Source organism: Desmodus rotundus, chromosome 3, assembly GCF_022682495.2.
Source record: "Desmodus rotundus isolate HL8 chromosome 3, HLdesRot8A.1, whole genome shotgun sequence".
NCBI classification, from domain to species: Eukaryota; Metazoa; Chordata; class Mammalia; order Chiroptera; family Phyllostomidae; genus Desmodus; species Desmodus rotundus.
The window spans coordinates 185,402,455-185,415,800 of record NC_071389.1 but is presented as its reverse complement, the minus strand read 5'-3'; the positions used below and the strand labels follow the sequence as shown (position 1 = coordinate 185,415,800).

The 13,346-nt window shown below is 34.4% G+C and overlaps 1 protein-coding gene across 1 annotated transcript in view; it reads left to right on the top strand.

Moving 5' to 3' along the window:
• BLTP3B (bridge-like lipid transfer protein family member 3B) overlaps nucleotides 1-13,346 on the top strand; it is a 68,884-nt gene that overhangs the window by 51,536 nt on the left and 4,002 nt on the right. Inside the window, exons 15-20 of the mRNA XM_024579538.4 lie at nucleotides 128-246; nucleotides 3,635-3,777; nucleotides 4,464-4,614; nucleotides 6,515-6,768; nucleotides 7,110-7,218; nucleotides 12,930-13,123. Of these exons, the coding sequence (XP_024435306.2) occupies nucleotides 128-246; nucleotides 3,635-3,777; nucleotides 4,464-4,614; nucleotides 6,515-6,768; nucleotides 7,110-7,218; nucleotides 12,930-13,123 (970 nt within the window). The remainder of the gene's footprint in view (nucleotides 1-127; nucleotides 247-3,634; nucleotides 3,778-4,463; nucleotides 4,615-6,514; nucleotides 6,769-7,109; nucleotides 7,219-12,929; nucleotides 13,124-13,346) is intronic.

The following is a 13,346-nucleotide window of genomic DNA, read 5'->3' as shown; positions in this document are numbered from 1 at the left end:
TTTTATTAGAAATATTTTTAGAATTTTTGACCTTATATGCGATGTTTTTCTAGTAGTTTTAGTTGTTAACAGTGGGAAACCTAAGGAATGGTGCCCGCCAAATCTGGTTCCACTCTATTTCTTACAGGAACATGAAAAGAAGCTCCTCACAAACCTCACTGGATACCATTTCACTTGACAGCATGATATTGGAAGAACAATTGTTAGAAAGTGATGGAAATAATAGTCATATATTTCTTGAAAAAGGTAAAGCAATACAGTAAAGAATTTATTGTACATATAAACACACAGGACACACATATCTTAGAAGTGATGTTTAAGTATTTTTAGTTATATTCAATAATTAATTACATCCCCTAAAAGACATTTTGTTTACACACACATACATACACAATACACAAAGACTATTGTACCTAAATTTATAATAGTTGTTCTGTTGCTGCTTTTAACCAGATACTTCTCTCCCCCCCCCCCCGCCCCCCCGCCCGTTTGTGGCTGCCTCTAACACTTACTTGTATTGTGTATAGATCATAAAGCAGGCAGCACTAAAGCTACTAGCTCTCTCACAGAGACATCTGTATCTGGAATTTTGACTAGGTGACCTTAATTAGCAGCATGGATTCTCAATTTTGTGGTCCTAGGACTGGAGTCCAGACTGGATCTACTTATTTCCCTACCAGGATTCTCTTACTTACATGATTATATCTGATGGAACTGCATGAATGCCCTTTTTAAAAATGTTTTAAATTTATTTATTGATTTGAGAGAGAGAGAGAGAGAAGTATTGATTTTGTTGTTCCATTTATTTATGCATTCATTTGTTGAATCTTGTATGTGTCCTGACCAGGGATTGAACCTGCAACCTTGGTGTATCGGGACAATGCTCTAATATTTGGCCAGGTGCAGAGGTTCCTAATGTCCCAGTGAAGACCACTAGGAATGACTTAGAATTATATGCATTCCAACCACTAAGGCATTGGGGACTTTGTGAACAGGAATAAAAGCATGGGCAGGGAGTAGTTGTCCCAGACACTGAAGCATAAGGGACAAGAGACACATACGAATTACTTTGTGTATAATGAGTAATAAGCCTATTGGTAGTTGAAGACATCTTTGGTAAGGAAAGACTCATAGCTTCATAAACTGAAGCTTAAAGAAATTAGTATACAGTCAGGAAGCAATAGAAGTCGATTTGGAACTCAGCTAGTCTGACTCAAGAGCCTAAGCATTTAACCAATCAGTATGCTATACTAGCTCTCTAGACATGGGAAATGTCTAGAGACAAAAAAGCCTGACCTAACCCTGCTATAGGCCATTTATAACAATATCTTCTCAATATACTCTACCAATTAAATGGAGAAGAGGTACTGATGTGGGTCATAAAAGTCTATTTTAGATTCACAGAGCTCAATTGCTAGTTCCTCTGCCCCCTTTATGGTTTTAAATCCTACTTTAGCAGAGGATTTATGTTCTGTGATCAAAATTTAATTCAAAAACAGTGTCCCTTTAGAAAATATCCCTACTTGGTCTCAAAAAGCATTAGTGTTTTCTTGTTATTTCTGAATATTAAATCATAAAAGTGACTGTCTCAACTTGGAAAGTAAAGACAACTGCAATTCGAAAAATAAAGGAACTCCAAAGCTCCACAATCTAGTGATATCAACTATCATTTATTCTATAAATTTTTATATGTATTCACATATTACATGTTTGGTGTTGTATTACATACATGGTTTTTTAACTTACTTTTTATCACACATGCATTTTCTAATATAGTGAAGTGACTATTAATAATTTCCCAGCTATTGGATGTTTAGATTGTTCATAGTTTTCACAGTTATAAAATGCTATAATATCATTCATAAAGTTTGCTTGCATTTCTAATTACTGTCTTAAAATAGATTCCAGCAGTAGACTATTTTTAGGGTCTGGAAAAAGGTCAAGGCAATATTTCTGTCTGTCACATTTAAATATGTGACTATATAGTCCTGATTCTCCTGAGCTGTAATAATTTTCTTTATGTCACAGGGATTGTTTTTCATTGGGAACACTCTTGTTTTTTGTTTACTTTGTTTTAATTTTTATAAGAAGTATGTGAATATGTTCTCAGTGTAAAAAGATCAGATATTATGGACATACTCAGAGTAAAAAATGAAGGTGTCACTTTAAACCACCCTTTCTCCGTCCCTTGATACCTTTCCCCAGAAATAACACCCACCTGAACTTCTGGTATACGCAGTATACTTTGAGACCTTTTTCTATACATATGTATGTGTTTATACATATATACTCTAGCATATATGTATATAAACATATACGTGTGTAGGTGTGTTTGTATATATATTTTTAATATATTTACATGTTTCTACAGAGAAACAAACACATGGTGGGCTACGGCCCCACCATAGGCTGCTGTCTAGTCTCCCCACTTCGATTCTTGTTAATTTTCAGTTCATTCTTCATTCCATAGGAAGGATACCCTTTAAAAATGTAAATACTATCATGTGGATTTCCATTCTAGTCCTGATAACTTCTCACTGCTGTAAGGCTAACAAGTTTAAAAACCTTAACGTTACTGACAAAGATCTGTGTGATATGGCCCTTGACTAACATTTCTGCCCTTCTCCCACGTGCTTACTACACTTTAAATATACTTTATTATATTCAGTCTTTTTTTCAGTTTCTTCATGGTGACAATTTTTTTTTCCACCTCAGGGTCTTTGTACTTGTGTATAGAATGCTATTTTGTTTTTGTTTGCTTTAACTTTAAGTATTACTTTTATCAGGGAAGCCTGCTTAACCCCTAACTGTGTTAGGAACTCCTTGTAAAATGGGAGTTTAGTATCTCTTCATGCCATAATTGTATTTATGTACATCTTCCCTGGCACTAAAAATAGTTTTATTCATTCTTTCAGTGGGTAACTCATTGAGCACCTACTATGTTGCCAGGCACTTGGCTGGAAGCTGATTTTATAGTAGTAAATGTAGTAATAAAAACATTGAGGTCATGTTTTGTATATCTTTGGTTTTTTTAATCTAATTTCTAGTAATTTATTTTTATAGTATTTTTAAAAAGTATTGATTTGTGACAGATACTTTAAAAAAATATCTTTTACCACAGGAATTTGCGAAACTGAAATATAGCACATTGAGGAATTAAGGCAGGTAGATGAGGATGGAGAATGATTATATTGATGATAGTGGCATCAACTTCATGCAGAAGATAATTAGAAGTTACTTTAGGATACTGAAAAGAAAAATTAAGGGGTAAAACTGGACCTATTCAATACAAGAGAGAGTGAAGGGGCCCCCGCAGGCTGACCACGACCCTGGCAGTTCCATAGGCACTGTGCTTGCGTGGAGAACACGGGCTGTGGTCCCCGTGGTAGATTTCTTGTTATACTGTCTAAGTTCAGGGCTTAAGTATCTCTCACTTTTTATTTTGAGAGGTCATTCCTTGTTACAGTATTTGCTAACTAATCACAGAATAGCTTTTCTGTGCTTATTGTGCTTTAAACAGGCTATGCTTAGGAAAGAGTTAAAGGGATAGCCCATCTTGGTTAGATAATTGTGACACTTTTGGATCATTTGTAAAACTGATTTAAACTTATTAGTTTATTTTGTACTATTTCAGGTATTAAAAAGAATTCAGGTACCAATTATCAAAGCCCAGCTGATAGTGGAAATACCGGTGTAAACCTACAGAATTACGGGGAAGCCTCTCCAGATGCCATCAGTACAACTTCAGAGGGTGCTCAAGAAAATCATAACGACCTGGTAATCATTTCAGAGAGGCTCTATGAAGAGAAATGCCACCAGCTTCATCTCATATTTAATGTGTTCACATTTTAAGACATTACTGTATAAAATGAATTGACTTATTTAGATTGTGGGTGATTCACTTTGTTCTCTCTTGAAAATTCTCTTTCTACTCTTGAAAATTCTTCCCTCTTACTGAATTGTTTTCCTCTGAATTTCACTTTAAAAAAATTTTGTTTTTGTATGGAGGGGGGGAAGTTCTCTTTTTTTATCTTTTATTTTTCAATCTTTAGTTTCAATTTAAATATACTTTGAAACAGCTTGATAGTAAGGATGGTAGTTTCGGTGAGGGGCTTTTTACAGAAGAACTACATTACTGATTTACTTTAACCCTCTTCACCCAGTGAAATTCTATGGATGACTTAGGAAATATGTTCCGCTTTTAATGGAAATAATTTTATACAGAAATGTCATGTAATTAGTGTTCATGGTCAAAAAATTCTTCTCTTGACTGAATAAGAAAAAAGGGAGCTGAAGTTTATAACTGTAATGTAATAACCACATTCATTTGATCACAAGTAAATATTTGGTTTATTAGGCCACAGTTGTATTTTTAGAGGTTATAGTACTAGTTTCCTATGTTATTTTTAAAATTTTGTTTTAATTACTTGGTATACTAACATTATTTATGCAATCATTGTTAGATGTCAGTCGTGATGTTTAAAATTACTGGTGTTAATGGGGAAATTGACATACGAGGGGAAGATACAGAAATCTGTCTTCAAGTGGACCAAGTAACACCGGCTCAGTTAGGCAATATCAGCCTTCGGCATTACCTTTGTAATCGTCCAGTAGGTGAGACTTTAATATGACTTAAACTTCTGTTTTTTTATGCATATGATTTTATACATATACATTATTTATACATACTATTTATACAAAAACCAAAAAACGATTGAACATAGAATTTCAAAACTAGACTGTTGTTTTATACCCAGCCCAACCTCTTTTCAAATTGTACAATTTTAGATTATTTCCAGTTGCGCAATTATTATTTTTCACTTTTCTTTATAGCTCGCTTAGTACCATACTCTATTACTTTTTTTCATGTTCTTCCTAACTGAGGAAGTCATTTTGAAATACCTTGAATATATGGGTTATATAGTCAATGCTACCTAATACCTTATTTTTCCCAACTGTCTCATTTGGTTGTTAGAAGATAAAAAAAAACAAACAGGAAAGGAGGAAGGAAGGGAGGGGGGAAGGGAAGGAAAAAGAAGGGTAAAGGGGATAAATGGAAAAAGAAAAAAAGTTTAGCTTTAACATTTCAAACATCAATAAACACATGAAAAAGATTGTATGTGATTGCTTTTGTTTGCTTGTGTTTGTTTCTCTATAACGTGTGGATTTTGGATTCCTTTAATAGGAAGACCTTAATATAATAGTTTCATGGCATAAGAGAGAGTAGAGAGGAGTGGTTTTTGACTATTGAAGGTTTTGTTTTATTTCTGCTTGCAGTAAATAAATACTCTTTTTGTTTGAAGTTATTTCTGGGTGTCAGTTCCTTGGAGTATGTATTGGTGTATGTGTGTGGATACAGGTATAGATCGGTAAAAGACCCTGTAAAGTAACATTTACCGAATTGTTTGTTTCTTATAGCTCTTATTTTTAATTAGGTTAATTAACTCTTGTTTTTCTTCCTATGGGAAGAAAACGCATCTCAGTACATATTCGCATCCATGCTGAAGAAAAATAAACATTTTCTGTCATGAATTTAATTAGTGGGGTCTTCTTATGAAGACCCACAGGACAGATAAGTTTGATTCCTCAGTAACTGAAACTGCTCTGCCTTTCCAAAACAGTTAGTTTGCTTTAACTCATGGATTTTATGAATTGTGAAATGGATATTTTCTCTTTGCTGCTAGAAAGCTCCTTTGTGGTCAGCCTTTGGTACAGAAATTTAAATAATGTTTTGAGTTATTAACCTTCCTACCTAGTTTTTCCTCTTTCCTTCTGTCCTTATTTTTCTTCTGCTTACTTCTTTTTTGTCTGATTATGCCATGTGCATGCTGCCTCCTATTCTTTTGGGAGGTAGGTAAAAAAAAATATATAGTTATTACCATAAGGGCCAGTTTATTAGTTCAGTGGTTCCACTAGAAAATTTTCTTTTTTAAAATTATAGACTCTGTGGATGCTTTATTGAAATTCTAAAATATATTTTGAACTCAAGTATTTATATCTCTGTAAGCTGCCTGAAGTTCTTTTTTGGAACAAGGCCAAGACATAAATAAATGTAAATGTTTAATACCCAGTTTTAATAAGGAAGGTGCAAAACTTCTTTTGTTACTTCTTGAGAAATAGCTTAGGCGTCACTTCAGATGCCATGATGGTTTCTGCATGACAGTCACCCATTATATTACAAATGTATAGATTGCTGTGTTACCCAGGCACACTCTTAAGTATCTGAGGTATGCATGATACCAGATTTATATCATGGCATGTTGTTTCATGTTACCAAAAAATAGAAAACAGACAAGTCGACATTATTGCAGTAGAAGATTGTCTGTAAAAATTGAAAATAGGATGGTACATGGTATGTTGTGTATATACTGTAAATATCACTTAAATTACAGGTAAATATTAAAACTTTATTATTGCTTTACCATTGTACAAAGCCAAAATAACCTCTAATGATAATCGAGTGACATTTTTGAGTAGCATCACAATTATAATTTTATTTGTTCTTTTTCTGTAGGGTCTGATCATAAAGTGGTTATTCATTCCAAATCTTCTCCTGAGATTGCTCTGAGATTTGAAAGTGGGCCTGGTGCTGTAATACACTCTTTGCTTGCAGAAAAAAATGGATTTCTACAATGCCATATAGAAAACTTTAGCACTGAGTTTCTTACATCTTCTCTTATGAACATTCAGCATTTTTTGGAAGATGAAACTGTTGCAACAGTGATGCCAATGAAGATACAAGTTTCTAACACAAAAATAAATTTAAAAGTATGTTAATATTTTCACATTTTCATATTATAAATGTCCACTTTGCTACCTGAACTTTGATTCATGCCTGAGAATATGCCTTGTGTGTAACATGCTTTACCAGCATTTATTGAAATGAATGTGTTAGTCTTTTTGATGAATGATGTAAAGATTCTTCTTAGAAATTAAAAAATATCAAAATAGAATGGGCAGTTTTCTCTCTATATTAACTAAAGCAAGAAAAAATGCATTTCTGATTCATTAAAAATATTGACCTAAGTAATGTTTTTAAGAAAATAATTACATGAACTTAATCGCTTACTTTAGTAACAATGTGCTGATACTGTTTCTCTTTCCTGCAGGATGACAGTCCTCGCAGTAGCACGGTGTCCCTGGAACCAGCTCCTGTAACCATTCACATCGATCACCTTGTGGTGGAGAGGAATGATGATGGCTCTTTTCATATCCGAGGCATGTGTGAAAAACAGTTTTAAGTGAATACTCACTAAAATTTGAAATTTATTACATGCCGATTGTTTTCACTCATTGTTATACGTATGCACATGTGTAGGAATAGATGAATGAGGGACACTTTCAGTGCATTGTAATAAAGTATTACCTATGTATGGATCTTTACCTCAGAACTAACTCATCTGTAGTTTGCAGGCATTTGCTTTTGAGAATTAAGAAGCTCTTTCAGTGAATGCTTTGAATTGCCCAAATTTCTCAAGTAGCTTGTTAAGAAATTTCGAGATATGCTGTATTTTTCCTCCTTTGAAGCAAATTTACTTAGCAAGCAAGAACATTCAAAATAATCTCATTAGTAGCTATTTGAAAAATTATTTGTAGGTGTTTGTTGATGTGATAATGGCAGTTTACCAAATATTTTTCTTTACTCCTTCCTCCCCGCCCCCTGCCCCTCGTATATTCTAAGGCATACTTGCAGCTGTTCTGGATGTGATTAAAGTTCATGAAGGAATAGATGCTTTTATACCTATTTTGCTGCTTATATTACTTCACACTTCTTGGGAAAGTCTTTAAACCAGTTATCAATTTTGCAGTAAAGACTTTAAAGAGGAACCTGAAATAATTATTCAGAAAATTTGAAAGGTACACTATAATTTTTTGTTCCAGTAAAATGTAGCTAATTAGGTAACTATTAACAAGACTACCAATGAGCGAAGAAGACAGAAAATGTTTGTCGTGGGTGTATATACCGTGCCATTTATCATTAATTACTTTTAATAGTAGTATACTGTCTCTCAACATTTTTTTCTCCCCAATGCACATAGGACCTGGCATATTCCCAGCTGGAACAGTGGCCATTATGACATCAATTCTCAACCAAAAGGGATGTGAGGAAGGGACTATCTCCCAATAGATTGTATCAGAATATGTATTTAAAGGTCTGTGATGAGCAACTCTTTGCCATACAGATCCTTAAAATTATTACCATAATTCTTCCTTAACTGGGAATGTGAGAAGATTTATTTGATTGCTAAACCTCAAAAAAGGTAACACCTAAATTCAGAAGACTGTCCATATGACCAGAAAAGAAAAAATGAATAGAAATTTTCTATTTGAATAAACAGAGAACTATTGAAGTGTATAAAGTCAAATATTTATTGAGCACCTACTGTGGTACTAATAACAATTCATATTTGAATAATGTGTCCCAGTTCATAAAGTTCTTTTACATTAAACATAAACTCATTCTCACCATAACCCTTTGTAATAATTAAGGCAAGTATTCTCATCACCTCCATTTTGCAAAGAAATTGAAGTTATAGAAGTCGGGTGACTTGTTCAAGGTGAAAGAGCTATAAAGTAAGTGGCAGATCCTGCACTAGGGAAAAGTATATGTTGCTCTAAGACGCTGCCCGTTTCATCCTTCAGGGGCATGGATTTGTTCATCAAAATCTGTCCTAAAAACTTGAAAGAAAAACCTCTTTTAAAGCAAACGTAAGGAAATAGTCTTTCTGTAGCAATAGATTCCAATCACCCGTGTCATTCACAAGTTCTCTTCCTTCCCATTTTTTTCCAGTCCCCCTGTCTTTTTACCTTCTCCACCTTCCTCTTTGTCCCCATTCCCTCCCTTCTCATCTCTTCCTTTTCCCTTCCCACATCTTTCTCCCTTCTTATCTCTCCCTCTTTACCTCTTCTAACATATACACCCTTTTCCCTCTCTTCCATCTTCCCTCCTCCTTCTCCTTTATTCTCCGAATATTTCCTTCCTCCTCTCCGTACTTCTTTCTCTTCTCTTCTCTCTCTCCCCTTTTTTCTCCTTATTCTACCTCCCATTGATTAATATAAAACAGGTTTTAGAGTTGTTTATCAGTGGCTTTTTCATTATTCTTAGAATCCCATGAGTAGTAAGATGGTAGGCTGAATAGAATGGGTCCTGGGTCTTCTGTTATCCTTACTACAGCAAGATAACTTAGCTTTTTTTTTTTTTTTTAGTTCATTCTAGTGTGTTATGTCATATTTAATCTTTAAAAAACAGTTTTGTTTCTTTAAAAGTTTGAAAACCAATGACTAATCAAGTAGTATTTTAGGGATGCTATTAGTCTTTTCAGGTTGTCCTCTTCTGGGAATCTTTTTAAGGGGGGGAAATTACGTTGAGCAGATAGTACTCTTTCATTTACACAATCCAGTTTGACTTGATGTACTGATGTTCTCTCATTCCATGTGATCTTGCTGGACCTGGCACTCGTAGGACGCTCTATCACAGAAGTGAGGATAGGACCCAGCTGGGCCAATCAAAAGATTTCAGCCCTTGGGACATGGTGACTAATAAATGATTTAATTATGACCCAAGCATTCTGAGCCATTTTTTGTGAATTGAGAAGGACACTAAGGGAGAAGGGGTCACAGGCAGTGAAACTTTCTTGTTTGAGTCACCAGTGGCTACCTATGCTATTGTATGACTGAACCAACACAGAGAAAAATAAAAGTGGACCTAAGACGTAAAGTCAGGTTCCTAAAGTGATTCTCCTGAGGACACATGAATCCTAGTATCCAGCCCTGCCTGAAGCATCATCCCTTGGATTTCTCTATCATAGAAACAAATATATTTCTTTTTTAAAAAGCAAGTTTGAGATGGGCTTCTATTACTTGCAACCTAATGTCCTCTGTGATCCAAAGAGTAAGAAAAAAAGTTGGTGTATAAAGATGTTCTCTGCCTTTTTTTGTAATTATTTTTAATAAAAACATTTTTGAGATACAATTCAAATGTCATACCATTCACACAAAGTATACAATTTAGTGGTATTTAGTATGCTCACTAAGGGTGCCACCATCATCACGGTCAGTTGCAGAACATTTTCATCACCTTCAAAGATACCTCTGTCTCCTAGTTCTTCCTGTTCCTCCCCCAGCCCAGGGCAACCACTAATGTGCTGTCTGCCTATAGAGTTGCCTACTCTAGACATTTCATATAAATGGAATTACATAATATATGGTTTTTTGTGACTAGTTTCTTTCATTTAGCATAGTTTCAAGATTCATTTATGTAGTTGCATTTATCATTACTTTATTTTCCTGCATGGCTAAGTAATAATTTCATTTTATGGACACTTCATTTTGTTTATTCATAACTTGATGGACATTTGCATTTTTATTTTTTGACTATCACGAATTATGCAGCGTAAACATTTGTAGCTGTAAACATTTCATACCCAAGAGAAATGTTTTCATTTCTCTTGGGTATGTATCTAAGAATGGAATTATTGGGACATATGGTAACTCTTATTTAACCATTTGAGGAACGGCCAGACTGTTTTTCAAAGTGGCGGCACTAGTCTACATGTTTACCACTAGAGTATATTGAGGGTTCCAAATTCTCCACATCTTTGCCAACACTTGCTTTTATCTGACTTTTTGATTATAGGAATCCTAGTGGGTATGAAGTGATGATATTATTATGGTTTTGATCTACACTCTTCTAATGGATGTCAAGAATTTTTTTTCATATATTTGCTATTTGTATATCTTTGGAAAAATGTCCACATCCTTTGCCTACACTTTAAGTGGGTTATTTGTCTTTATTATTGTGTTTTAGGAATTTGTTATATATTGTGGAAATAAGTTCCTTATCAAATATAACTTGGAAATATTTTCTTCTATCCTCTGGACTATCTTTTTACTTTTTTCCAAGTGTCCTTGAAGCATTTGTTTTAGTGGAATACAGTTCATTTGGGTTGTTGCTGTTGCTTTTGTTTCTTTTGTGCTTTTGGTGTAATATCTAAAAATCCATGAACACATCTGAAGTTATGAGGATTTACCCCAATGTTTTCTTTTGAGAGTTTTATAGATTTAGCCGTAAGTTTAGCTATTCAGTCTATTTGAGTTAATTTTTGTATTTGGTTTGCCGGTAAGGACCATAGACACATGGGTATATTTCTGGACTCCCAAGTGTATTTCATTTATCTGTACATCTAATTTTGTAGCAGTACTGCACTGTCTTGATTACCATTTTGTTTAGGAGTAAGTTATGAAATCAGGAAGTGTGAGTTTTCCAACTTCAGGTGTTGTGTGTGTGTGTATGTGCGCGTGTGCATTCGTTTTGACTGTTCTGGGTTCCAGGCAGTACCATATAAATTTTAGAATCAGTTTGTTAGTTTCTACAAAGAAGCCAGCTCAGTTTAGATAGGGATTGTGTTAAAGCTGTAGATCAGTTTGGGAAGTAGTGCCATCTTAACAATATTAAGTCTTTTCATCCATGAACAGGCAATTATTTTTTCATTTATTTAGGTCTTTAATTTCTTTCAACAGTGCTTTAGTTTTTGGAGCTTAAGTTTTCATTTTTGTTAAATTTATTCCTAAGTATTTTATTTTTGGATGATGGTTTAAATGGAATTGTTTTCTTAATTTATTTTAGTGTTGATCATTATAAGTGTTTAGAATAACAAGTGATGTTTGTATATTGATCTTGTATCCTGCAACTTAGCTAAACTCATTCATTAGTTCTAAGACTTTTTGGTATATTATTTAGTTTTTTTCTATATGCAAGGCTATGTCATAAGTGGGTAGAAGTAATTTTACTTCCTTTCTAAGGAAGTAAAGAAGTAAGGAAGTAAGGAAGTAAAGGCATCCAAATGTGTAGATGCCTTTTATTTCTTTTTCTTGCCTAATTGCCTTGGCTGAAATCTCTAGGACATTGTTAAATGAAAGTGGTGAGAGCAAACAACCTTGGGTTATTTATGATCTTAGGAGAAAAACATGCAGTCCTATACCATTAAGTATGGTACAGGCTGTGGGGTTTTTGTGGTTAACCTTGATCAAATTGAGAAATTCCCTTCTATTCCTAGTTTGCTAAGTGTTTTTATCATAAGAAAGCACTGGATATTGTGAAATGTTTTTTCTGTATCTATTGAGATAATCATGTGACTTTTGTTCCATTCTGTTAATGTGATGGATCATGGCAATTGTCTTTTGGATATTATCTCAACCTTGCATTCCTGGGATAAACCCCACTTGGCCCTGGTGTATAATTTTTTTATATATATCACTGGATTCAGTTTTCTGATATTTTGTGGGGGATTTTTGTGCTCATATTTATGAGCATATTGATTTTAGTTTTGTATGGTTTTGGAATGGGGTAATACTGGCATCATAGAATGAATTGAGAAATGTTCTATTGTTTTTTAAGAGTTTGTAAAGACTTGGTATTAATATTTCTTTAAATGTTTGATAGATCTCACCATTGAAATCATCTGGGCCTGGGCTTTTCTCTGTGGGTAGTGTTTTTGATTACTGATTCATTCTCTTCACCTGCTATATGTCTGTTCCCAGTGTGTGTTTCTTCTTAGTCTGTTTTGGTAGTTTATGCCTTCCTAGGAATTTTTCTATTTCATCTAAGTTATTTAATTTATTGGAATACAGTGCATAGTGTTCCTTTATAATCATTTTTATTTCATTAAGGTTGATAACAATGTCCCCTGTCTAATAATTTCTTTACTTTTAAAAAATTTTTAGGTCAATCTAACTAAAGTTTTGTCAATTTTGTTTATCTTTTCAGTGAATGAGCTTTTGGTTTTATTGACTTTATTGTTTTTCTGTTTTAGAATAATGTCTTCATACTAATAGAGATATGTTTATTTTTAAATTAGTTTTTCATGATAGTAATCAGGATATGTAAAGTATTCGAAAATGTTGTCTGAGCATTTTATTTGTTTTATCAGATTCTCAGATACTTGACACTGGAAATGATTTGAAAGAAACTGTCACAAGTGAATCCGTGCTGCTCACCAGTGGAGAGTACGACCTGACCAAACGGCGCGGTGTCACTCAGGGCACGCAGACGAGTCCTGAGGTGCCTTGGCCTGCGCAGTCAGTTAACTTCGTCGAGTGCTCCTTCGGCTTTTCTAGGGAACAGGTAATGGGAAAACCATTTAAGCAGCGTTTGTCGAGTGCCTGTTACGGACCCCCACCCCATGTTAGAGGGAGGGATGTGGTGTGGAGCACGACAGGAACAGGCGCAGCCTTCAGAGGGGCTGTGGTCTAACCGGGAGATGTGGCAGTAACTGTGGGAGAGTGCCGGTTTCTCCATCTAAGAATGCTTCCTGGGCAGTAAATCCATTTTGATGTCTTTTTTTTTA